At 37.7% G+C, this 23,287-nt stretch overlaps 1 protein-coding gene and 4 non-coding genes across 7 annotated transcripts; all 5 read left to right on the forward strand.

The window, feature by feature from the left end:
* Positions 1 to 23,058, forward strand: Nop58 (NOP58 ribonucleoprotein). 3 transcript variants are annotated; one of them, XM_028765767.1, is made up of 15 exons: positions 1 to 237; positions 3,973 to 4,049; positions 5,628 to 5,680; positions 8,861 to 8,982; positions 11,020 to 11,156; positions 12,502 to 12,566; positions 13,868 to 14,002; positions 15,122 to 15,267; positions 15,693 to 15,819; positions 16,721 to 16,884; positions 17,960 to 18,094; positions 18,325 to 18,386; positions 20,275 to 20,408; positions 21,864 to 22,024; positions 22,821 to 23,058. In XM_028765767.1, the coding sequence occupies exons 1-15, from the start codon at positions 193 to 195 to the stop codon at positions 22,869 to 22,871; spliced, it is 1,614 nt and encodes a 537-aa protein (XP_028621600.1). In that variant the 5' UTR covers positions 1 to 192; the 3' UTR covers positions 22,872 to 23,058. The 3 variants fall into 3 exon arrangements, with proteins under 3 accessions (XP_028621600.1, XP_028621601.1, XP_028621602.1); XM_028765768.1 differs by lacking the exon at positions 1 to 237 and adding an exon at positions 5,897 to 6,012 and having other exon boundaries at positions 4,018 to 4,049; XM_028765769.1 differs by lacking the exons at positions 1 to 237; positions 3,973 to 4,049 and having other exon boundaries at positions 5,628 to 5,694.
* LOC114619930 lies at positions 5,008 to 5,094 on the forward strand. The gene has a single exon (XR_003711251.1). It is a non-coding gene; the product is annotated as a small nucleolar RNA SNORD70 (small nucleolar RNA).
* LOC114619929 lies at positions 5,794 to 5,877 on the forward strand. The gene has a single exon (XR_003711250.1). It is a non-coding gene; the product is annotated as a small nucleolar RNA SNORD70 (small nucleolar RNA).
* On the forward strand, positions 15,325 to 15,404 carry LOC114619933. Its single transcript, XR_003711254.1, has one exon. It is a non-coding gene; the product is annotated as a small nucleolar RNA SNORD11B (small nucleolar RNA).
* On the forward strand, positions 15,859 to 15,942 carry LOC114619932. The gene has a single exon (XR_003711253.1). It is a non-coding gene; the product is annotated as a small nucleolar RNA SNORD11 (small nucleolar RNA).
* Positions 23,059 to 23,287: the final 229 nt, after the last annotated feature.

Here is a 23,287-nt window from a genome sequence, read left to right on the forward strand (position 1 = left end):
GACTTCTCGTGTCTGCTCCATGCGGAGTGGTGTGGAACGCCTGACAACGTGGTCTGCCTGCCTGCGGGGAGGCGAGGGCGTTTGGCTCCCCCGCGTCTGAGGCCTAGCAAGCCTTCAGTGGCCGAAAGTTAGCCTTTTGCAGTGGCGTAAGGGCTCGCGGCTAGCCGCGTAGCGCCCTCACCTAGCCTCACCATGTTGGTCCTGTTTGAAACGTCCGTTGGCTACGCCATCTTTAAGGTAGGTGAGATGGAGTCGTTGAGCCAAAAGGCTTATGTGGGACAAACAGCTGGGTAAGACTTAAGGAGAGCCGGGACACATTTGTGTGTCTTTCAAGTGCCTGGGCTCCGAAAGGATGTGAAAAATCAAGAGCCCGGTGTTCAAGTGAACACGTGGCTTCTCCGACTTTAGGGCGACCTTCTCTGCTTTAGAAGATTTGCTCAGTTTAAAAAAAATGTGCAAGACTTTTTTTTCAAGTGATAATAAAAATATTCACTGTGCTGGGGATACGCTTTGTACATGTTAGACCAGCACTCTTGTCAAACAGCTATACCTCCAATACAAGATCAGTTTTTAAAAATATTTTCTTTTTTTTTTTTTTTTTTTTTTTTTAAACCAGGCTGGCCTCGAACTCAGATATCCACCTGCCTCTGCCTCCCAAGTGCTGGGATTAAAGGCGTGCGCCACCACTTACCAGCAAAAATATTTTCTAATATTTATTTTATGTGTATGAGTATACTGTAGCTGTCTTCAGACACAACAGAAGAGGACTACAGTTCCCATTACAGATGGTTGTGAGCCACCATGTGGTTGTTGGATATTGAACTCATGACCTCTGAAAGACCAGTCAGTGCTCTTAAACGCTGATCCATCTCTCCAGGCCCAGTTATTTATTTTAGATTTTTCGAGACCTGCTGTTTAGGCTGTCCTGGAATTCCCTCTGTAGACCAGGCTAGCCTCGAACCTGCTTCTGCATCCCAAGGGCTGTAATTAAACGCGTGCGTCTTCACCGAAGGGCTTTTTATATTTGAGGCAGAGTCTGCCTATGTAGGCTGGGCTGGCCCCTTACATTCCATGTATATTTAACTAGATTAAAGCTGGATTCCAACATCAGGGTCCTTTCAGGCATGATTGGAAAGTTTTGAGTAGTAGCTGCTGTAGTGTTTTATTGAAAGATTATTTTACTGTGTGATGATAATAGGAAGATGAGAAAGGTATAGTGTGCTTTAATTTAGACAGCGTGAATGTTAGGTAGGTCTCAGGACAAATGGCTGTGGTGGGTGCCTGTTAACATGGCAAAGCTGATTGGCCACCAGTCCACCTGTACATTCTTCAGTCCAGGAACCCTTTCCCCAGCTTCACTGATTCCTGTATTACCCAGCCATTTTGCCTACAGCGCTCTCTTGGTCTCTTGGTTTGATCTTAGTCTTCAGTTTTCTGTTCCTCTCCTCGTGCCCCAGCTGAGCCTGGACCCCTCTAGATGCTTTTGGCTGTGTTCTTTCTCTCATATCTACAATGAAACCTCCCATTCCTAGGAGTGAATGTCCTCTCTTTTTTTTCCCCCCTTAATTCAGTGAGATTGCTTGAATGGAGAAATTTGGGCTGCAAGCAACAGGATTGAAGGGAACAGTTTTTGTTTAAGACATGGAGTTGTTGGGGTTATGTTGTTCACGATTTCCAGTTTGTGCTGTGTGAGGTTTGCTTGTGAGCTGTCCTGATCTATAAACCAGGGATTAATAATTACAAACATGCAGATTAGGGGAGAAATCTCAATGGCTGCTATTAATTTGAGTGTCCCTTATTTAAATAGGGAAAGGTTTTTGTTGTTGTTGTTTTCCTTATTTTAGGTGCATTGGTGTTTTTTCTGCATGTGTCTGTGAAGGTGTCAGATCTTTGAGTTGTAGACAGTTGTGAGCTGGCCCGTGGGTGCTGAGATTTGAACCCATGTCTCATGGAAGATCAGTTGGTACTTTTAGTCACTGAGATATTTCTCACTGTAAGAAATAGCATACACTAGCCGGGTGGTGGTGGCGCACGCCTTTAATCCCAGCACTTGGGAGGCAGACGCAGGCAGATTTCTGAGTTCGAGGCCAGCCTGGTCTAAAGAGTGAGTTCCAGGACAGCCAGGGCTATACAGGGAAACCCTGTCTCGAAACCCCCCCCCCCAAAAAAAAAGATATAGCATACACATTTGTTAGCATGGAAATTGTCAAATAATAGCATCTTCCTACAATGGGATGCCACTGAGATGTGAAGAGTGGTGAGGTGGGGTGAGTAGTCTGTGTGGTCAGCAGGATTCGGTGGTTTTGTGATAAATATAATGTGTGTTATTACTCTATTGGAAAGTTTTGATATTCTGTAGAAGAACTTTTTAATTTGTAATTATTTGGTATTTATGTTACCAATCCCTTGCCTATGAAATAGGCATATTCTAGACCTAGTGCTAGTGATTGCGCAGTTTGTGAGAAGGGAAATGCATACTGTGCGATGGTGAATATTTTATGTGAATCCCTCCAAAAAGTAGATAAATAATACTAGTTGCTGCCTTCTTTTTCCATGATTTTTCAAAATGCTAGAATGTGTATTAGATTTTGAGAGAAAGCCATGTCGGCATAGACTAATGCCTGTACTAATGAATTATGATTCATGGAAGTGAAGACAGGAGTTCCGATCTAAAATTCCAGACTTACGCAAGTGACTTAATGAGATCCTGTCATAAAATAAAAGGTAAAAAGAGGGCTAGGGATATGGCTTATAGTAGGGCACTTGTGCCCCTAGGTTCAATTTCCAGACATTCCAATACCTTCCGTTATATTGGCTACAGTTTTTTTCATGCTTGGGTCAGCAGTAAGTGTTCTAATCGCTGCTTAGACTGCTGCCTTCTTACAGTGTACTATAACTGTGTTTATGAGTACACTGTTGCTTTCAGGTTGTAAGCTACCATCTGGTTGCTGGGAATTGAACTCAGGACCTCTGAAAGAAGTCAGTGCTCTTAGCCACTGAGCCATTTTTCCAACCCCAAATTAATTATTTTAAGATTAGACACCTGTGAAAACTTTGTGTTCAAATTGTTGTTACTAGTAACAATAATATATGGTAGCATGATTGGGTATAGCCAAAGTTTTGTTTACATTACAGGTTTTGTAAATAATTTGGATAACTATTAATCACATGATTTTATTACATTTTCTTTGTTGCTTTAACTTTAGTTTTAAGAATGACAATTTGGGGCTGAAGAGATGGCTTAGTGGTTAAGAGCACTTGTTCAGAGAGGGCCTAGCTTCCAGATACCCAACTACATGGTGGCTAAAGAGAATGGTGACAGAAATCCTTCCTTCCTTCCTTCCTTCTTTCCTTCCTTCCTTCCTTCCTTCCTTCCTTCCTTCCTTCCTTCCTTTCTTAGGTTTTTCGAGACAAGGTTTCTCTGTGTAGCCCTGGCTGTCCTTGGAACTCACTCTGTAGACTCAAACTCAGAAATCTGCCTGCCTCCCCCCCAACCCCAAAGAGTTGGGATTAAAGGTGTGCACCACCACTGCCCGTCTGACAGAATAAAACAAATTCCAAATAAAACAATTCTGTTAATCCAATTATTCTAATACTTTTAAACTAGAAGAAAGTGTGAACTTTTCAAGAGTTACTCTCTTATATTTTTTTGACTGTTGGTGAGCAGTGAGTATAGTTAGTCTCTGAACAATTAGAAATTGAGACTTGGGTGGATAGGGTAACTTCTAATATATATTTTGCTATACTCGTGGGACAGCTCTGTATTTATTCTTAAATTTTTATCATACAAAATAAATTTTAAAGCACTCATAACTTATGCTCCATAAGAAAACTAGCTCAGGGAAACATTTTTTTCTCCCTGCCTGTATTTTATGTGAATAGTTGTTAACTTGACATATATATTTCTATATGTCATATGACATATAGTTCTATATGTCTAGACTGCCTTTGAAGAAAACTGATTTATTGCAGGTTCTGAATGAGAAAAAGCTTCAAGAGGTTGATAGTTTGTGGAAAGAATTTGAAACTCCAGAGAAAGCGAATAAAATGTAAGTAATCTTGTAAGAATTTAGGTGTAAGTCATTTGTGGGGGCTTCCTCATTTGTTATTTTTAGCTTTTTGGCTTTTGGAAATCTATTTTATGAACAGTGTTAGTATGCATTTAATTAAGGCTGGATTTTGTTTGGCAGTATGGACTTATTTCTGACTAGTTTTGGGGTAAAGCTAGGTTGTAATTTCTAGGTTTTAAAGTACCCCATGTTTCTTCAATCATGATTTTGAGAAGAAAGTAAAATAGACAATGGTAACTAAATTTGTTGAGGGGAGAGGCAGTAGGCTTTCCTCAGGGTAGAGTCGGGGTCAACATTAAACCATTTGTGAATCATCTTGTGAAATAACCCACCAGGTGCATGTAGACCTGAGAAGAAATTCTGGTTCTTTTGCTTACCCCAAATGGAGGGGTCATATCTATGGATGTCCATATTTGGTCATTAGTCTGCTACTGCTAATAAATACACAAAAGAGTTAAGAACGGTTAATCCAGTGAAATGGCAAAGTGAAATGAATATAGAGTCATCCTTGTGATTCCATCACTAGTAGCATTGTAGAATAAATTGAGTATGTGTATAGGCAGGTCTGTTAGTGATTTGGAGAGATGTCCACAATACACTGAGGAAAACCATGCTCCACAATGATTGGCTTAATATTCTACTTACACCTTTCTGTATCCTTGAATATTTAGACAAGGTCTGAGAGAGATAGATGGAGTATTATACAAGCAGAAACAGGGTTAGGATAGGACAGGAAAGATACAGTCAGTACTTTTTTCATAGCATCTGTATGCTTTTAAGTGTGCATTTGGATTATCCGCATTTGCTTTTCCAGGTAAGAAAAATTTGCTTCAATTAATACTGTTTTAAGGAGTGTAGAAGGCTTCCGTTTTTTTTCTTTTTTCTTTTTTTCTTTTTTTTCCATTTTAAAGTGTTATATGCTTTGCTGGGTTAATCTTTATTTGTTGTCAATGATGTATACCTTTTGGAACTGAGTCTAAGTGATTTAACAAAAATTCGTCACTACCACTGAGACAACAATGGATTAACTAATACATTTCTTTGTGCGGAAAGCACTGTCATACACAAACTATGTAGGTGATAATCTACATTAAGTCTGAAAAATAAGCTATTTTTCAATCACACTTCTGCCTGGAGGTTGTTTGCTTGGCTGAGGCTATAACCCTGGTCCTTGGATATACTAGGAAATGTTCTACCATTGAACCAAATTTCCAACTTATTTGTTTGGTTTTTGAGACAGGATCTTTTTGTAGACCAGGCTGATCTTGAGCTTGCAGAGATCCTCCTGCCTCTGCCTTTCAAATGCTGGGGTGTTAGACCTCACCTTTGGTCTTTGTCTTTTAATAAGTTGGAACAAGGTTTAAGTACTTGAACTTGTGATTCTCTTGGGTTGGCCTCTGAATAGCTGCAATTATAGACATGCATTACTATATATCTAGCAAGTTTACTTATTTTACTATTAATGTATGCTATGGAAACATCTAGCTTCTATTTTCTGGATATGTAGCTTTTGTAGAATCATTTCTTTCAATAACATTTGTTCTCTTCTAATTCTAGAGTAAAGCTAAAACATTTTGAGAAATTTCAGGATACAGCAGAAGCATTAGCAGGTAATTAATTTAAAGTAAGAGAAGTTTCTTTTTTCTTTCCTTTAACTTAAAAATGTAGCATTTTGTTTTTCTTATTAAAAGGTTATTGTCTTCAATTGCCTGAGTTAATCTTCCTCAATGTTGTCAATGATGCATCTTATTGTAACTGAATTTAAGTGATCTAACCCATTCGTCACTACCACTGAGACAACATTGAGTTAGCTTTTTTCACCATAGGGTTGGTTTCCCCCATGTGATGAGAGATGACAAGTGGTTAAGTTGATCTCCCTGTGGAAACCAACAGCCTAATGCTGAAGCACAATTCAGTAAAAGCTGTTCTCCAAGGGACCAAGGTAATGTGGTCATGTACCCAGCTCTCTAATAATTTTATTAATTCAAGGGTAAAGTTGAGACTAGCCACTAGAAATAAAACACTTGGTGGTAAAGCTCACAAGAGTATGCAAAAGCAATATCAATATTAAAAATTGAAAGGAAGTAAAGTTCTTTAAAATAATATGTGTGCACACCAAAGGGCATGAGAGCTTATATAAGGAAACATGGGGTTTTTTGTTTGTTTGAATTTAAAGGAAAGGTTTATTTAGAGCCTTCATATTTGGGTCATGTTGGGAACAGGCCCCCTGATTATTTGATATGATTTGAGAATGAAGGACTATAAAAATGGTTTAAAGCTAGATAAGAATTTTACAGGTCAAAACACTTTGATTAATCACACATGGGGAAAAGATACTGGTTTTGGTGAGGTATTGACATATGAGTAGTCTTCTGACTCCTGGGACGTGCCACCATACTTGGTCTACTCTGTATTTTTTTAAGACCCATTCACCATAGTTTAAATTAATCTCTAACAGGGTTTCTCTTTGTAGCCCTGGCTGTCCTGGAACTCTATAGATCAAGCTGGCATCAGTCTCAGCTGCCTGCCTCTGCCTCCCAACTGCTGGGATTAAAGGCATGATCAAACAAAAAGCAAGTTTCTGTACTACTAATGAACATTTTTGGAAATGAGGTAACTATGTCAAGAATTCCATTACAGAAACTTCTACAATCAGTGTCTTAATTTTTATCAAATGAATTTTTTTTTTTTTTTTTTTTTGGTAATTAATGGTATATTGTCTCTTACAAGTTGGTTTGTTTAGGGGCAGGGGAATCCTGCAACTGAGGATGACCTTGAATTTATAGTGGTCTTAGGCAAGCACTCCATCAACTGGCTAGTATCCCAGGTCCTATGAGGCAGTTCATGCTGGTGCAGGGACACATGGATGGAAATTGGAAGACAATTTTATGAAGTCACTTCTCTCCTTTTCATCTTTACATGGATTCCAGAGTTGATTGAATGGCAAGCATTTTACCTATGGAACCACCTTCCCTGTCCTATTAGGCAGAACCAATACTGAGTAACTGTAGATTAAAGTACACAATTTAGGTTTTGTAGAATTCTCTGTTGGAAGTTTATGTATGGCATTTCTTTAACATTTACTTGGGGGGGGTACAATAGTGTCAGGACAGCAAGTGAGAGTGTTCTGTTCTTTTTACCACATGGGTCTTGGGGGTCAAAGTTAGGGGCTCAGCTTGGTGGCAGAATCCTTGGCCCATTGAGGTATCTTGCTGGCCCTGTTTTTGTTACTTTTTCTTTTTTAATTTATTGATTCATGCGTTATGTGTAAATGGTTGTTTTGTCTGTGTATGCATCTGCATACCAAAAGACGGCATCAGATCCCATGGAGCTCCAGTTTTAGATGACTGAGCTGCAGTGTGCTGCTGAGAATTGAACCCAGAACCTCTAAAGGATAACTTAGCCTCTGAAGTTACTATATGCGCAACAGTTGTTTGAAGTGATAAGTACTGTTTGATTGAAGAAGATGGTAACTTAGAATGGAGTCTAGAGTTAGTCTAGTGTAGAGACTTTATACTTAGAAGAAATGCATTTAAGGGAAGGGCTATTGTGTATGTTAGATTAAAATTAAAATTGGGTGATAGAGAGGATTACATATTAGAAATGGCTGCTATTGCAGAGGACCCAGATTCAATTTCCAGCACTCACATGGCAGCTCACTGATGTTCATAATCCTGATTGGAAGGGATCGGATGCTGTTTTGTGGCCTCTACAGGCACTAGGCATGCACTTGGTGTGTAGACATACATCTAGACAAAATACCCATATACGTAAAACCACAGAAAGTTAAACTTAAACTAGGAACGTGAAATGCAGTTTTAATTTTGTTTGTTTATTTATTTATTTATTTATTGTTTTTCAAGACGGGGTCTCTCTGTAGCCCTGGCTGTCCTGGAACTCACTCTGTAGACCAGGCTGGCCTCGAACTCAGAAATCTGCCTGCCTCTGCCTCCCAAGTGCTGGGATTAAAGGCATGCACCACCATTGCCCCATCTGCAATTTTAATTTTTTTTTTTTTTGGTTTTTCGAGACAGGGTTTCTCTGAGTAGTCCTGGCTGTCCTGGAACTCACTCTGTAGACCAGGCTAGTCTCGAACTCTGGAACTCAGAAATCCGCCTGCCTCTGCCTCCCAAGTGCTGGGATTAAAGGCGTGCGCCACCACCGCCCGGCTGCAATTTTAATTTTAAAGAGCTTTTTTTTGTGTGTGTAGTGCTAAGGATTAGGCCTAAGGCCTTTCACATGTTAAACAGACACGTTATCCCCAGTCCAAAGACTAAAAAACTTAAAAGAATAAAGGAAAGTCTCTATAAAAAGGTAGATAAATATCTACCTTTTATAATCAGTGTACACGGTATTAAAAGGCAAAAGGAAATAGTCAGGGTTTATAAAACCGGCTCATAAATGGCCGGGCATGATGGTGCACAATGTTTATCCCAGCACTTGAAATGCTAAAGGCAGCAGGCTCACAAATTTGAGGCCAGCTGAGGCTACAGAGTGACCTATAAAAAGAAATTGAATCCTAACAATCTTAATTGTTTCTGGATAGGATCTCACTTTATACACCCAGCTGCCTTTAACTCAAGTTATTCTGCTGCTTCCTGCCTCCCAAGTGCTGGGATAAACATTGTGCATCATGCCTGGCATTAATGAATTGGTTTTATAAAACATTACAGGAATAAGTTTTATTAAAGAAATTTGTATCTTTTCAAAAGAAATATTTTCTTTGCTTTAAAATTTACATCAGAAGAGCTCTCAGTTATTATCTCTAATTTTTCTGTTTTCCTGCAAAGCATTCACAGCTCTGATGGAAGGCAAAATTAATAAGCAGCTGAAGAAAGTTTTGAAGAAAATAGTAAAAGAAGCCCATGAACCTCTGGCTGTAGCTGATGCTAAACTAGGAGGGGTCATAAAGGTAAAGTTGGGCTGAGGATGTGACTTAAAGGGCAAATCATCTGTGCCTTTTACAGCTTCAAAGCCTGCCCTTTGTGTTCTCATAATTGATGTTTGTCATTTAGGCAACATAATTGCTATTAGAAGTTTCAAAGACAAGTATTCCCTGTACACTGTAGAAAATAAAGGAAGAACAAAATGATAATCTAAGCTCTAATCTGGCCACTCATGCCATCTAGTCACATGTTTTATAGTGATTCTCACATACTTTAAAATTTTTCCTGTTGAGTAAAGGTGTGTTCATTTGAAATTTTTAGTAGCAGGCATAAAGAAGTATAGGAGGGGAACACATTAAATGAAATATGGTGTTGTGTGCATGTGATGTTATAAAAATATTGGTCTATATGAAGGAATTAAAACATTGTTTTCTCCAATGTGGAATTTGTGTGCCACAAAATCAAGAGTCAACTAGATACTTGTTACCTGTGTTTGTTTGTTTATTTTGGTTTTTCGAGACAAGGTTTCTCTGTGTAGCCCTGGCTGTCCTGGAACTCACTCTGTAGACCAGGCTGGCCTCGAACTCAGAAATCCGCCTGCCTCTGCCTCCGCCTCCCAAGTGCTGGGGTTAAAGGTGTGCACCACCACCGCCCGGCGTTACCTGTGTTTATACTATTTACTTATACTGTTTGGTGGGGGTGTTTGAGAGACACTTATCCATAGGGAAAAAAATTGAAACTTTTTTGCTATTACTTTTGGTTAAAATGCTGTGAGTATATAAATACTTCGTAATTTTAAAATAAGTAAATGACTGGAGTGATTGAGTGTGCTTAGTCCACTCTTGCAGAGGACCAGGCTTCAGATCCTATTACCAGCATCACACGGCTCACTACTACCCATCACTCAGTTACAGGGGATTTGATACTGTCTGGCCTTTGAAGGCACCCGTGCTTATCTAGTGCACAAAATCACATGTAGGGCTGGAGAGATGGCTCAGTGTGTCTAGGAGCACTGACTGCTCTTTTGATGTCCTGAGTTCAGTTCCCAGCAACCACATGGTGGCTCACAACCATCTGTAATGGGATCTGATGCCCCTTTCTAGTGTATCGGAAGATAGTGGCAGTGTGCTCATATATAAAATAAATCTTTAAAAAAAACCTCACCTACACAAGTGATCATGACATGAGACAGGAGATGGAGCAGTCAATGAACATGTTGAATTCCAACCATGAATTGCCTGACCAGACACTTCAAAATCCTCTGGCAAATCTAGTAGTGGCAGCAGTAAAACAGACAACAGTGGAGCTGGCAAAAGGAGGTAGTCAGGCCCACGGCTGCCAATGCACTCACCTGGCTATTCCAGGTGTCATCCAAGTCTTGATGGAAAACCAAGTAAAGTGGCTACTACTGTAAACCAAGTCATCCTGAGGTTGACCTCCTGGAACTGTTGTCTGTGTTAACATAACACATGTTTTGTACTTGGTACAGAATAAATCCAGCTTTCATCCTTTGTACGATGTCAATATTAATGTCACTGAATTAATTACAGTGTCCTATGGAAAATGACATTAATGAATTCTATGAAGTACTCTACTTTATATTAAAGAGGTCCGGAGATTTAAAAACTCACATAGGTACATGTGCAGATTTTAAAAGTCTGAAAATCAAATAAAAAATAGCAGTGATCTGATTAGTCCAACAAGGAAAAAATGTCAGATTTAATAATGTTTTACATCTTGGGAATTATACAGCCTAGCTAGAAGGTTTTCGTATTTGATTTCCATCAACTTTTTTACAAACATACTAGAAACAAATACCATGTACAGTTGATAAAAGTTTGTGTGTATGTGTGTCCTTAGATCAATATTGTCTTAAGATATCATATTCCAATGAGGTAGTTCATGCTTATCATTCACGGAGGCGGAGGCAGATTGTTAGAGTGAGTTTGAGGTAAGTCTGTGAATTCACATTAGTGAATTCTTAAAAGACACTATCTGAAAATCCACAAAGGTGAATTTTCAAGAAAACTTTTTTTTTTTATTTAATGTGAATGTTTTTATAGGAAAAATTGAATCTCAGCTGTATCCATAGTCCTGTTGTTAATGAACTTATGAGAGGAATCAGATCGCAAATGGATGGCTTGATTCCAGGGGTAGAACCACGTGAGATGGCAGCCATGTGTCTTGGGTTGGCCCACAGGTAAGTACAGAAAAATATGCTTACTTGTATACATACATATATTCATAGACATCTATGCTAAGAATGTATAAGTATTAATGTGAGGAAGATGCTGCTGTTGCCCTCAAGAAAAAACTTGCTCAGCATCAATAAAGCTGATAAGTGATGAACTATGATATAAACCGGTGTATACTTTTTGGGTTTTCTAGACAGAATTTCTTTGCATATCTCTGGCTGTCCTGGAACTCATTCTGTAGACCAGCTGGTCTTGAATTCAGAGATCCACCTGCCCCTGCTTAGGTCCTGGAATGAAAGGTGTGTGCCACCCCACCTGGCTATTGCCTATATTCTTTTTAAAAAACAACAACAAAAAAAAAAACCTTTCTTCATATCATTTATTTTAATATTTTTGCTTTGGTCTAAGAAAGAACTTTGCTGCATACATATGTACATGGTTTGCGTTTATAAGGCCAGAAGAGGTTGCCAGGTGTCCTATCATTCTTCCTATTCCTTTGAAGCAGAATCTCCCTGGAACCTGGGGCATAGGTTTCCTGGGCTAGGCTAGAAATCCTCAAACCTCATTGATGCTTTTCTGTCTAAGCTATGCTAAAGCCCTTCTAAATAGGTATATAAATTAAACAACCTATTATAGTATCAAATTCACATCATCATAAAATAATTTTATACAGCACATTCATATCTAGCAGATTTTTTTCCCCAGTTACAAAAACAATACAGGCAAGACTAGAGATTTAGAACTAAACTTTTCAAGATGAATTTAGTACCGTGTCAAGATTAATTTAGTTCAGCTGGGCAATGGTGGCACACGCCTTTAATCCCGGCACTTGGGAAGCAGAGGCAATTGGGTTTCTGAGTTCAAGGACAGTCAGGGCTATACAGAGAAACCCTGTCTGGAAAAAAAAAAAAGATTTAGTTCACTGACCTTGTGACATGAGTATATAACCCTGGTACCTGAAGCTGTGGCAGGAAAATACTGACTGGGTTCAAAGGCCATCCTAAGCTGTACAGTGAACCTCTGACTTGAAAGACCAAGGAGTTTTAGGAAATAGTTAATGCAGTTTATAAGGTGTTTGATAATCCCCCCAGAACCCAGGTAAAGATCCTGGGCATGACCACAGTTAAAATTCCCAGGGGGTAGGAAGAGACAGATAGATGGTAGCCAGTTCTTAGTTGCTAGCCAGCCTAATGTATTCTGTAAGTTCCAGTCCAATGAGAGACTCTACCTCAAAACACAAGGTAGATCTCTAGCCTGCACTTAGGTACCCACTCAAATGAACACACAGATGGGGAGGTTAGTTACGGTACGGTACAGTACAGTCTAATTTATTTCTCTTCATTTCCCTAGCCTGTCTCGATACAGATTGAAATTCAGTGCTGATAAAGTGGACACAATGATTGTTCAGGCAATTTGTAAGTACATGGGTGTCTGATCTGTTTAGTTTTTTCCTAACTGTTGTTACTATTTGTGTCTGAGAAAAAAAAGATGAACTAAAACTTCAATGAGTAGATAATTGGGAAAACAGTAGAAAAACTAAATCTTGATTCTCTTGATAAGGGAATGTTGATAATACATACTGATTGATCTCATTTTCCATGAGTGTTAAAATTGCAAGAGGGATCTTTATAGTTCTATTTTTCACCTGTCCTTTTTAGGTTCTCATAAGTTAAAATATCAAAGTTGCAGCATTTGCAAGTAATAAAAAATTGCTTTGACTAACAATTCCATTACATAATATATCTAAAATCATAAGACTTAAGTTCTTTTGGGTTGCCACACCTATGTTCATAATAGTATTATTTACTATCGTTAAAAAGGGAAATTTTTAACCATCAATGAATAAACAAAATGTAAATATAGAAGACACAAAGCAAGGCCATTTGGCCTTTAAGAGAAATAACAATGCAGGCCACAGTGTGGAAAACTTCATCTGTGAAAAGAAAGTAAATAGTGTACAGATGTGGCTCTTCCAAAGAAGCAGGATTTAATGCCCAAAGTGGATCATACCCATCCAGTTCTGAGGCACATCCTGTACGAATACAGGAACATTTTTTTTTTTTAAAGGCAAATCAAACAAAAAAGAGAAATTTCTCAACCTTTCACTCATGAGATGCCTAGAATAGACAGATTAGAGATTCTTGGAAATTGTAGGAGAGACCGGGAAGTTAGTTCATCATATATAATTATCATACGTATACACAAAATATATATATGATGTGGCCCTATGTACACTATAGAGCTTGTGTGTCAAAGACAACTTTTGGAAGTCTTCGTTCCCTTGTTCCATCATGTGGGTCTTGGTGCAATATTGGACTCAAGTTATCAAGCTCGGTAGCAAGTTAACTTCACTCCCTGGATCATTGTGTTTGTCTTGGTTGGTTGTCAGTTGTTTGCTTGCTTGGAAATGGAGTCTTACTATGTAGCTATAGCTGGTCTGAAGTTCACTGTTTAAATCAGACTAGCCTTGAACTGCAGCACTCACCTCTAGATTAGTGATAGTAAACCTCTAGTACTTGGCTCCAGGGGTGTTTTTTAAAGGGTATAAGATATTCAATTTGGAATATATTCTGAAAAGAGATGGTAATAATTTATGTGTCATAAATGTACTTTATGCAACTAAATTTTTACTTAACTGCTTTAAGGCGATGTGTTATGTGTATTAACCCTTATCATCATTCTCACTCATTAGTTCTGTTTTTATTTCATTTTACAGCCTTGTTAGATGACTTGGATAAAGAACTAAACAACTACATTATGCGGTGTAGGGAATGGTATGGCTGGCATTTCCCTGAGTTAGGGAAAATTATTTCAGATAATTTGACATACTGCAAGTGTTTACAGAAAGTTGGTGAGTTGATTGTTATTGAGAAAAATAAATTTGATATAACTCAGTAGGAATTGTATTGAAAACTTAAGATTACTGAAGTTTTTTGAAAGTTACAAATGTAGCTATTTACTATCTGTTATTTTAAAACAATTTGAACATTTACTTGGTTTGGTTTTGTTTTGGTTTTCCATTTTTTCTTTTTTTTCTTTTTTTTTTTGTTTGTTTGTTTTGGTTTTGGTTTTTTGAAACCGCATTTCTTTGTGTAAGTTTGGCTATACTAGAACACACTCTGTAAACCAAGCTGGCCTCAGATGCAGATCTTCCAGCCTCTGCCTTCAGAATGATGGTATTAAAGGTGTGTACCACGACTGTCATGACCAGTTATTGTTGTTTAAATAAACATGGCTTCTTTCAAATCCCTAACTTTGTAAGATTACAGCTTATGCATTGGTTTAGAGTCTAAAAGTTGATTACATGAGAAATGCAAAGGAAATGTGGTTGCTTACTGCATTGTTCTCCTAAAGACAGGTTAAACAGGCAGAGTGCATGGTAGGACAGCAGTGTCACTCTTAAGTGATCTCAAGGTGTGTTATTAACACTGACTGTGAGGGCCGGCAAAATTTCCAGTCTCTTAGACTATAAAAGAGAGCTTCAGCTGGCAATCCCAGCACTTCCAGAGACAGGAGGGTCTGAGTTCACCAGCTTGGTCTTATAGAGAGAGTTTCTGGACAACTAAGGCTATACAAATAAACCCTTTCTCAGAGAGGGGGGGGGGAGATGAGAAACATTGCACCTTTTAATGAAATTTTTTTGGGGGGGAGTGTTTTTTAAGACAGGGTTTCACTGTGTAACCCTGGCTGTCCTGGAACTCACTCTGTAGACCAGGCTAGCCTCGAACTCAGAGATCCGCCTGTCTCTGCCTCCCAAGTGCTGAGATTAAAGGCATATGCCACCACTGTCTGGCAAATGAAATTATTTTTAATCTTATTCTCAGTTAACACAGTTTCTGAAATTTATAAGATGCTTTGTCTTATTTTTACCTAAATGCTTTTTGAAGAAAGTTTATTTCTAAATCAAGTCTTTGCATAAGGAAAGATAATACTGGGAAATAATTCTGCTTTATCTACAAAACTTCCATAGGGGACAGGAAGAATTATGCATCTGCCTCTCTTTCTGAACTGCTGTCCGAGGAAGTAGAAGCAGAAGTGAAAGCCGCCGCAGAGATATCGATGGGAACCGAGGTTTCTGAAGAAGATATTTGCAACATTCTACATCTGTGTACTCAGGTACATTACACCCACAGAGGATCTAGTTGAGGTCTTTCTAAGTCTGTAATGATTTGCAGATGGCAGTGATGATTTTTATATTTGTTCACCTGACAATATATGAAGGTGTTCAGTCACTACCTCTTCTGATGCCATCTTTTTGGGTAAAGATGGTGGGATAGATGCTAAGTGAAGTCATATACATTACAGACACAATTTTTTGTTTAGTTTCTACTTTTATGGGACAGCTCTGTATCAAGCTCCCAGGCTGGCCTCTAACTCCCATACTAATTTAATCTCAGCCAGCCCTGAACTGTTGAGAACTGTCAGTGAGTTGCCTATGCATTTCCATTTGTGAATATTGAAATCTAATATTTTCAAAATGAATGAGTTATGTACTTTTCATTCATAGCATTTTTTTAAACTTATTTTATTCCTTATTTTAGGTAATTGAAATTTCTGAATATAGAACTCAGCTGTATGAATATCTGCAAAATCGAATGATGGCCATTGCACCTAACGTTACAGTCATGGTTGGAGAGTTAGTTGGAGCACGGCTTATTGCTCATGCAGGTGACAGTTTTAATGTGATTTGTAAGGACTAAAGACCGCGTGTTCAATGATGATTTCTGATGCTTTGCCTGAGTTCTTTTTGAATAATGAGGGCAGCTTCAGTCACTACCTCTTCTGAGACACTGTGGTCCTTGGTCAAAAGGATAAAGTTAGTTCACATTATCATGTTTGAGTCTTAAGCTCAGTCCTCAGGATCAAAAAGAATTCATTAGACCAAGTTTTGAATGAATTTTTAAAATTACAGTATTAACTGAACACGAATGCTATCTATGCTTTACAGATCTCTTTTAAAGCTGAAAGAAGTCTTTCAGCAGTATCCGACAAATACTCTATTCAGGTGCCCTTTCTTTGATATAAGGCCATGATATTGTCTGTGGCCTGTTTTCATTACCTTCACATGGTTTCAGTCTGTAGGTAACTTTAAAAGCAGTAGAAATGCATAGACTAGCTGGAATTTGAGTTTGTACCATTAGTATTTTATGTATTTCTAACTGTATCTCATGCAGTAAATCCAGCAGAGTATCTTAGTATACATCTAGGTACATTTCTTCATTTACCTATAGAGGGTGAAATAAATAATTCTGACTTAGTACTACTGATATGACCTTATATATCTACAGCAATGGCATGCTTAAGTTTCAGTCTTAGAGGATGGATCAAATTGCTAATTAATGTCTACATCACTTTGTGAGCCTGATAGTGAATGTACAGTTTCAGTTCTCTAGTTCCTAGCTTTCCTTGCACTAGGAATAACAGGAAGTATTAGGGTTTTCGGGGAAATGGATACATTACTATAGAATCCTGAGTATATCTGTATATCTGGAAGTATATTTTTGTAAACTTTTCTTCTTCTTCTTCTTCTTCTTCTTCTTCTTTTTTCTTTTTTCTTTTTTCTTTTAAGGTTCTCTTTTGAATTTGGCCAAGCATGCAGCTTCTACAGTCCAGATTCTTGGAGCAGAAAAAGCACTTTTCAGGGCCCTCAAATCTAGACGAGATACACCAAAATATGGGCTTATTTATCATGCATCTCTCGTAGGCCAGACGAGTCCCAAACACAAAGGAAAGGTGAGTTACAGTTTTTCCACTTTTTTGGGAACTTTTCAAAGTAATGTTTTTTGGGTATTTGCCTGTACATACATAGCTATATGTGTATACTATGTGCAAGGCTGGGAAAAAGGCATTGAATCCCTTGGTACTACAGGTTTTAGTGGTTGTTCCTGTCATGTCTACAATGAACTGCATCTAGGTTCTCAGTAAGACCAGCAAATGCTGTCAATATCTAAGCCTTCTCTCCAACTCATAAGCTTTAATTTTTTATTTATTTATTTGTTTGTTTGTTTTTTGGTTTTTGGAGACAGGGTTTCTCTGTGTAGTTCTGGCTGTCATGGAACTCACACTGTAGACCGGCCTGGCCTTGAACTCAGAAATCCACCTGCCTCTGCCTCCCAAGTGCTGGGATTAAAGGCGTGCGCCACCACCGCCCGGCTTAATTTTTTTTCTTCACTCATTTTCTCCTACTATAATTATAGTGTACAATAGCACTTCAGTTTATTTTATTTTATTGTATTTAAGTAAAAGGCATTTCTATACATTACAAGAAACCAGTCTGCTGCTACTGACATAAATATTAGGTACCGAATATACAATGTATTGAACATTTTCTAAATATCTGATTTGGAGGTCTAGTTTACATATTTCTGTGTGTTTCTATAGATACCTACCTAACTAAATAGGATTAAATTGAAATTTTGTGAAATTCACAACCACCAACAGAAATAAAGTAGCAAATAGACACCATAAATTTATTAAAGAAGCTTATCCTTTCCCTCTCTGCCTGAGACTGAGTGTAAGGCATCACACATGCTGGGTATCAGCTATAGAACCAAGCTATATTACCAGCCCTCAAGTATGTATGTACATGTACAACAGAGATAGAGGACAACTTGTACAACTCAGGTCATCAGATTTGGTTTTGAGTAAAAGGTAGGAAGGGACAGAGAAAGACTGAATTTGACTTTTCATTAATAGGCATAGAATAAATGGTAATGTGATATCCTATAATTTTCTCATTAGTAAGCAATTGATGATTTTATTTTACGTTTTCTGAAAAGAAGCATTGTTGCCTCTCATTTGTTGATAGATTTCTCGAATGCTGGCAGCCAAAACTGTTTTGGCTATCAGATATGATGCTTTTGGTGAAGATTCCAGTTCTGCAATGGGAGTTGAGAACAGAGCCAAATTAGAGGCCAGATTGAGGATTTTGGAGGACAGAGGGGTAAGAACCACACTCTGCCTACTGCCTGTCAAAACTTAATGAACTATAAGTATTTCATGTTAACATAGCATTTTTTTCTTATTTCTTAGACAGAAGCTGATGTGCTAATAGTATTTGCCATTGAAACATGTTTATTCAAATTAGCAAAAACATTGTCACATAGTACAGCATGCTATATCCAGTAGAAGATGTGTTGTAGATTTTGATGTAATTTTCATTTTTCTTTTTAGATAAGAAAAATAAGTGGAACAGGAAAGGCATTAGCAAAAGCAGAAAAGTATGAACACAAAAGGTAAAGTCATTTAAGAGTGAAGACTTGGTTTTGTTAATTTAAATGTATTGACTGGTTTTTGGTTTTTGGTTTTTTTTATTTTTATTTTTTTTATTGTAAACTTAAGACACAGCAGTGTGGACTAATTCTTATGAAAATTGGCAAGGGGCTAGAGAGATGGATCAGCAATTAAAAGGATTTGTGAAGGTCATCTTTCAGAGGACCAAAGTTTTTGTTCCCAATACCCATATGGTTGCTCACAACCAGACACACTTGTTGTGCATACATACATGCAGACAAAACGCTCAGTTCTTTTTCTTTCTTTTTTCTTTTCTTTTTTTAATGAGACAAGGAGACTGGAGCAGTGGTTCAGAGACTATTCTTGCAGAGGACCTGGGTTTGATCTCAAGCACCCATCTGGCGGCTCTCAAATGTCAGGGATACAGGAAATCGAGTCTTTTTAAAAATGGCGAATAAGAAAAGAATCACATATATTTAGCTTGTCAATAGTTTGAGAAATGTATGGAGTTGTAGAATTGCTAAGTCAAGCTGACTGTGTGTCAACAATGACTTTAGATCTTGTGAGCAATTTCCGGGAACATCTGAATTATTGTCTCCACCATGCTGTCTGTATACCCATTTTTCATATATAACTTTTCCTTGCCATTTAGTTTTCCACATTCACCTTTAGTTTTTGTTTTTATCATAGTTTTTGTTTTTATTTTGCATGTACTTGTAAGTGTTGGGAAAAGTGCTTATGTGGGCAAGCCAAAGCCTTCATGTGGAAATTAGAGGACTACTTTTGTGAGTTGCTTTGCCTTCCAAATATGTAGTCTCTCGGATTGAAATAAGGTTGGCCTTGGCATCAGATGTTTTTATTCTTGTTGCCTAACTGCTGGTTCTTCATCAACATGAATTTAATTCAGTCATTTCACTTTCTCTGTAGTGTGCCATTTGTTTAAAAGCCATTTGTTTAAAAGCTGATAGGCTTAAAAAATAATAGTCCATAGTTATAAGGAATATTGAGACCTTACTTGTATGTTTTAGGGAAAATGGGATTTGTGAGTTACAATGACTGAAATGAAGTTGCTCACCTTTTATATATAATAAACAGTATGTATCAAGGTCCTTCAGAAAAAAGCTTGAGAAATGGAGGCAATATGGCTAGAAATTTATAGTGTTCATATTTGCCTAGATAGCAAGTTGAAAGCTAGTCCGAGCTACGCAGGACCCTGTTTTGTTTTAAAGAAAAGGCAAAGATATTGCTATATTGCTCTTCTGTCTGGCCTAGATTTCAGAATGACTCTTCCTCCCTCAGTATCTCAGCTTCTGGGGTTTAGGCATACTGTGTGAATTTCAATGAAATCATAGGACAAAGCAATATTTAATGACATCAGTTATAAGCATACAAAGTCCATTCAGTTGTCTCTTTGCGTGTGGCTTTTTATTACTAAATGGTTAATATTTGCAGCTTAAAAAGTTAAAACACCATTCATTTACAACTCTGCTGAACAGAATATTTAAGATTCCTGCACCTAAATGAATTTAACACATTAGCCTTGAGATTTAATTTAGTTGACTTTATAGGGGGATCTGTGTGTCCTTTGTCACTTAACAGCTTGTGGTGAAGATGTTTCTAAATGGGATCCTGTAACTAACCATTGTCTCAGTGCAGTTTTACTTTGAGTTACTTGGAAAGTGATTTCACTTGGTCATTTCCCCCCTGCTTTTCTAGGTAATAGTAGAGCCAAACATTTGTTGACTGTGACCGAACTAAACTATCCTAAAGCTGATAGATCTAAGCAGCATTATGTGCTTTTGAATTAGACAACAATATTTGCTTTTCTCTTGAATTATTTCAGTTACAAGTATTTGTAAAGATTTTCCACGATTTATTTGGTTTTTTCAGTGAAGTGAAGACTTACGATCCCTCTGGTGACTCCACACTTCCAACTTGTTCTAAAAAACGCAAAATAGAAGAGGTAGATAAAGAGGATGAAATTACTGAAAAGAAAGCAAAAAAAGCCAAGATTAAAATTAAAGGTTAGTTTGAATTTTCAAAAAGCAAACAAACAAAAAACAATACGTTTTTATTTATTTTGTTGGGGATGGATGGGGGAGTGTGGCACAGTACACATGTGAAAGACCCATCATGTGACTGGGTCCAGGAATTGAACAGACTTAGGTACGTAGGCTTCCCCACAAATAAATGCCTTTACCTGATACTCTATTTTCCATTTAATTTTTTGAATGATATTCTCAAATATCTTTCTTTTAAAACCATAGCTTTCTTAAGTATTAGAGAAATGCCTACCATTACATTCATTGAAAACTAATGTTTTAATATGTCGTTATATTTTTTGGGTAGTTAAGAGAATGTTAAATTAGATTTTATAAAGTAATGTAAGTATCTTTAAATATAGAGTTCAGTATACTACTAAATTACAAAAGCTTTAGTGTGGATGTTGAACTGTTGTTGAATTGGGTGGCTTTAGCATTGATAAAGCAGTGGTTTTCTTGATTCTTGGGTTCATAGAAGACTATACGGCAGCCTGCTGTTCACTATCAGAGTAGTTAAGTCTTATTTCTAGTATTTCAAATCAGGTTCCAGAATGTTATACTTGATTAACGATTTCAGTTGTATATTAGCCCTTTGGCCCACTCGTGCACCTGCGAGTCATCTACCCAAATACATGCTTCACAAGATTCTTGCATACTCTCGACTTGATACCCACTTTCTTTCATCTTTGATCTTTGTATTGGAATTTCCATGTGTTTAACATCTTCTTAAATATCTCCTTAACTTCTGCTTAATTTTTATCCTTAGTATTATCTTTGATTGTCTGGTATATTTACTTCATGTCTCTCCTATCTCACTGAATAGTCATAAGCATAACAGCTCTTTGGGTGTGCTGTGGCCCTCCATATGTGTTTCTAGATACTAAAGATAGACACGAGATAAACATCAGGTATGTTCTTCCTTAGTTTTGTCCTTGTCTTTTTAAGACAGTATCTCACTGAACTTGGAGTGCTATGCTTGTCTAGGTTAGTTAGCCATCAAGTTACAGGAACACCTCTGTCTCCACCCCCCGCTATGGGGCTGCAGGCTTGCAGCACTATGTCTGACTTCTTCCTTGTGCTGGATAGCCAAGTGTAGGTCCTTATGCTTGTGTAGTAGGCACTCTACCTACTGAGTCATTTCTCTACCTTCAGGATCAAAACTTTAAATTTAATCAAACATTCTTAAGTAGGTAAAGATACAGAAATTTTCTCCTCTTGACCTTGCAAAACCATTCAGCCACATGATTGATTCACCTTTGTTTTAATGCTGACTTTTATTATGTAACAGCTGATTGTGAAAAAATTATTTCAGCTTGGTTTAGATTATTTTAAGGTTAACAGTATTAGATAAGGATAAAAGAGTTGACTATAATGACAGAAAGAAAAGCATCCTAGGGTTTTGAAGGACGTCTAATACAATCATAATTCTTATACCAGCTGAAGTAGAGGAGGAGATGGAGGAGGAGGAGGAGGCGGAGGAAGAACAGGTAGTAGAAGAGGAGCCGACTGTAAAGAAGAAAAAGAAGAAGGATAAAAAGAAACACATAAAGGAAGAGCCACTTTCCGAGGAGGAGCCATGTACCAGCACAGCAGTTCCTGTATGTGATTTTGGTGTTGTTTTATCTTTTGAGTTTATTTCAGGGCATTTAAACAAACCTTAGGCATAGATGTTTAAAATAGGTACTGTCAGAAATTACCAGGTGTTTGATAGGGAAAATGTAATAGAAAATAAAAGTGCTTAATGGTATTTTTTGTTACAGAGGCCACTTCTATTTTGGTTGTGTTTTTTTAATTTATGTATTTTTTTAAACGTAGGAGTGTTCTGTCTGCATGTACACCTACATGCCGAAAGAGGGCCTCAGATCCCTTTATAGATGGTTGTGAGCCATCTTGTGGTTGCTGGGGATTGAACTCAGAACCTCTGGAAGAGCAGCTCTTAACTGCTGAGCTATCTCATAAGCCCTCAAATTTAGTTTCTTAACATGAAAAGAGTTTACTCTGCTAAGAATTAAACCTAACTAAAAGTGTTATGCTTACAAGGTAAGTACTGTCACCCTGCCCCCAACTCATGGTTATTGAAGCTTGCTTTGTTGATGTTACAGTTATAGATTTTCTTTTCTTTTCTTTTTTTTTAATTCGTTTTCGAGACAAGGTTTCTCTGTGTAGCCCGGGCTGTCCTGGAACTCACTCTGTAGACCAGGCTGGCCTCAAACTCAGAAATCCGCCTGCCTCTGCCTCCCAAGTGCTGGGATTAAAGGTGTGCGCCACCACCGCCCGGCGTAGATTTTCTTAGTACAAAATTTATTTTCTAAGAGTAGATTTTGTACTTTATAAGGAAAAGTTCATTGTAAAATGACCACTATTTCAAAAATCATTCTTGTTGGTTATTTTCAGAGTCCAGAGAAAAAGAAGAAAAAGAAGAAAAAGAAAGATGCTGAAGACTAATACAAAGGAACCATAATCCTGTCACTCGAACACATCATGCTTAAGATTCAGTTGGGAGCATATCAGATGCTCTAAAATAATCAAGGGAAGTTGATTATCACTTTTCAGGCCTTTTTGTGTCTTGACATCAGCTGTTAACCTTAGAGTCTTTGATACACAAATAAAAAGTATTTTCTTTGTATTATAAGGCAGTTTTGTGATCTCTTTATATATTAGGCAGACAATATAGCCCTTTCTGTGTTTGACTTAGCATTAGATAAGTGTCATTGTTGAAAAGTGAGTTGTCAATGATTGGCAATTCCAAATTTTTAATTAGCTTTTTGGAAGGTGGTTATTAGACAGACCAATTTAAGATCTTAGGTGTTTCCCTTGCCTTCCCAAATTTTAAAACTGAGAACATTCTGCTATCTGCTTCA

This window comes from Grammomys surdaster, unplaced genomic scaffold, assembly GCF_004785775.1.
Source record: "Grammomys surdaster isolate TR1022 unplaced genomic scaffold, NIH_TR_1.0 165, whole genome shotgun sequence".
Lineage (NCBI taxonomy): Eukaryota > Metazoa > Chordata > Mammalia > Rodentia > Muridae > Grammomys > Grammomys surdaster.

Coding starts and splice junctions, on each gene's coding strand:
- Nop58 (XM_028765767.1), top strand. CDS start 193: ATGTTGGTCCTGTTTGAAACGTCCGTTGGCTACGCCATCTTTAAG. Junction 15,268..15,692: donor TTCTACATCTGTGTACTCAG/GTACATTACACC, acceptor TCCTTATTTTAG/GTAATTGAAATTTCTGAATA. Junction 22,025..22,820: donor GTACCAGCACAGCAGTTCCT/GTATGTGATTTT, acceptor GGTTATTTTCAG/AGTCCAGAGAAAAAGAAGAA.